The sequence below is a fragment of the Scomber japonicus genome, chromosome 10, assembly GCF_027409825.1.
Source record: "Scomber japonicus isolate fScoJap1 chromosome 10, fScoJap1.pri, whole genome shotgun sequence".
Classification (NCBI taxonomy): Eukaryota; Metazoa; Chordata; class Actinopteri; order Scombriformes; family Scombridae; genus Scomber; species Scomber japonicus.
In genome coordinates this window covers 4,630,962-4,634,016 of record NC_070587.1, presented here as the reverse complement: position 1 = coordinate 4,634,016, position 3,055 = coordinate 4,630,962, and the positions used below count along the sequence as shown (strand labels likewise).

The window sequence follows — 3,055 nt, the reverse complement described above, 5'->3', positions numbered from 1 at the left end:
AGTGGGCCTGAATAACTAATTATTATTTAATAACCTCGATCAGACAGGCTTGCACAGACCATCCACGCTACTCGTATTGCAGAAAAAGGGCCAGCTGTTACCACGGAAACCATGTTTGGCGAGCGTGGGAGAAAAATTGCAGCAGTATCTCCCTAATAATAATTTGTATGATCCCATGCTGGATGTTTAGATTATCATGTAAATAGGGGGACGTGCCAGTCGACAGCAGGTAGGAGCTGGAGAGCTGGTGAATAGAGATTAAATAAAACAGTTGAGCAATCACCACATGCCCGTGTGCCAAGAAACACACAGTGGAATAAGGTAAGCCACAGTTGCTCCTTTTGAGGTAGTCTTAGTTTTCAAAGATAGTACGTTTGAGGAAGCAGACTGTATTCTGAGAAACCGTTGCTGACTAAGAGGAACTACAACTTGCTGATATTTGCGGCACTTCTTTGGTTGCGTCAGACTTATTTTGTGTGCTACGTAAAAAAAATTCCCTCATTGCTTTGTATCTGGACTATAAGAGTTGAGCTTCTGCCAAATATTGTAATACAGCTCTTTACATAAAAGGTAAGAAACTTGCTTTTCTTATTACATTAAAATCTTTAAAAATTATTTGCATTTGTTGTCTTAGATTTTAAGAATTTCTTTGCTTCATTGCTTATTTTGTTTTTTTGTTTTTTTATAAAAATGCAGCGATTAAATACAGACATTGTTTAGATTACCAGACCATGTTGTAAAGTTGTGCCAGCTGCTTTAAGACACTCATTTCCCTTTGTGTAGTTAAGTCATTATGTTTATGAGGGTCATTATTTTCATAACATGTCCAGTATTTGTGCTTTTTGTGAGAGCAGAGCCTGGGTGTTAATGATAAAGGCATCATTGTAATCTATTTATGACATCGGGGAAGCAATATACAGAAGTACAGTTTGTTTGCAAACCCATGTGGCAGACCAAAACACAGCCTCTTTATTAAGAGAAAATTCAGGCCTACAATAAACCATGGAGCAGGGATATAAAATAATAAATAAAATGAGGAAGTTGAAAAGAAAAAAAGACATTATAGATTAACAGATTATCTCTGGCTTCCTTCTCTTTCAGTGTACAGACTAACATTTCACTTATAAAAAAAGTGTAGCAGTGCACTCAAAATGTCAAATGAACAATAGGTTGAAATGCTGTTGCTGTGCAGTGTGCTAATCTCTTTTCATTCTCGCTCATCAGCAGAGCTCAAAGCCCTGAAGGAAACGATGAGTGTTGGTTTATCAGCGGGGACAGGAAAACCACGCTGTCTCACTGGGTCTGTTCCAGGCCGCTGACCCAGTAAGAAACCTTCGCCTCTTGTGGTTCTGACTGTGTGACAGATCAAACCTCCCTGCGCTGCAGTGTACCCTCCTCCATCCCCGAGAGTCAAGGACATAATGTGAGACATCTTGATCCCTGGGTGACTGTCTGACTTACACCGAAGCCACCATGCAGCAGTGCCACACAGGGCTCTGTCTGTCCGTTTATATCATTACCTTTGTGTTGGGCTTCCCGGCCAATGTCCTCGCCTTCTACACTTTTTGGAAGAAAGTCAGGCAGAGACCCACACCGATTGACATCCTGCTCCTCAACCTGACCATCTCTGACCTCCTTTTTCTCCTGTTCCTGCCTTTCAAGATGCAGGAAGTGATGAACAATATGCTCTGGGAGATGCCCTACGCACTATGCCCACTGTCAGGCTTCATCTTTTACATGACCATCTACAACAGCACTTTCTTCCTCACCGCTGTCAGTGTGGAGCGCTACCTGGGTGTGGCTTTCCCCATCCAGCATAGCCTGAAGCGACGACCAGTGTATGCTGTTGCTGCAAGCATCTTCTTCTGGATTTTCACTTTTCTCCACCTGAGCATTGTGTTCATCATTCCCCTCATTGGCACTGAAAGTTCTGAAGACTCGCTGAATAACACCTCAGACCACAATGCCTCAGCTAGCTTTAACTTAAATAAGAACAGTAAGGAGGTGTGTTATGAGAACTTCACAAAGGCTCAGCTCAATGTCCTTCTGCCTGTGCGCCTGGAGCTCTGTGTGGTACTCTTTCTCATTCCTTTCCTGATTTGCAGTTTCTGCTACATAAACTTCATCAGGATCCTGTCCAACCTGCAGCATATTGACCGACGTAGGCGACTCCGGGCCATTGGCATGGCTCTAGGAACACTGGTAGTGTTTGCTGTATGTTTTGGCCCCTATAACGTCTCACACATTATAGGTTTTATTACATGGAAAAGCCCTGTCTGGAGAGACAAAGCCCTGCTTTGCAGTACGTTCAACGCCTGTCTAGACCCTCTTATTTTCTACTTCTCCTCCTCTGCTGTAAGAGGGAATGTGGGGAATGTGATGGAAGGGGTTAAAAGTCGCCTACACAGGTGCATGTCCTGTCACATGTTCGAGGCCTTGCGGGGGGGAATTAGCAAGACTGCAAAAGATAAGGAACACAAACAAGAGGAGATCAATGCTATCTGAACTGACTGAAGGGGAGCTGTAGGCAGCAGCCTTTACTAATTTGTTATTTCCTCATCCCTGGAAGCAGGAAATTAATACCATGTTTATATTTTTACACGTGAAAAAGGGGCTTGGCACACTGTATACAGCGCAGCGTGTCTCTGTTTGACTGTCTTCTTGTAAACTCTCTATCTGGAAATAAGATGTGTAAAGCCATAGAGCTACTGTGAACTGTCACATTCAAATAAAGACTGTTTCTTACATAACAGGATTTCCCAAGAGCTTCATCAGTGTAGTCAAATGTTGTGGTAGATAGAGACGCAAGCAAAAGCGAATATCTAAGCAACAGTGTCAGACGTCATCACTTAGCAATAAGAGATAAAGCTTTCCTAATAGCTTTAACCACAAACACGTATATGGTGTTTGTAATATGATCCCCAAAAACAAAACAAAATGTTGTAATTAATTTTGTAATTGTAAATATGAGGTCTGAAAGAAGATACTTTTACACTTTTAGTTAAACATCTGCACATCTGAGTTTGTTTTACTTTTGTCAGAAAATGTATTTGTG

General features: G+C 41.9%; 1 protein-coding gene across 1 annotated transcript; it reads left to right on the top strand.

Moving 5' to 3' along the window:
• The first annotated feature begins 476 nt into the window (after nucleotides 1-476).
• Nucleotides 477-2,684, top strand: LOC128366415 (free fatty acid receptor 2). Its single transcript, XM_053327124.1, has 2 exons — nucleotides 477-570; nucleotides 1,225-2,684. Exon 2 carries the CDS (start codon nucleotides 1,474-1,476, stop codon nucleotides 2,503-2,505), a length of 1,032 nt encoding a protein of 343 aa, XP_053183099.1. The 5' UTR covers nucleotides 477-570; nucleotides 1,225-1,473; the 3' UTR covers nucleotides 2,506-2,684.
• Nucleotides 2,685-3,055: the final 371 nt, after the last annotated feature.

What these genes read in the sequence shown, in the direction of transcription:
- LOC128366415 (XM_053327124.1), top strand. Translation starts at nt 1,474, where the DNA reads ATGCAGCAGTGCCACACAGGGCTCTGTCTGTCCGTTTATATCATTACC.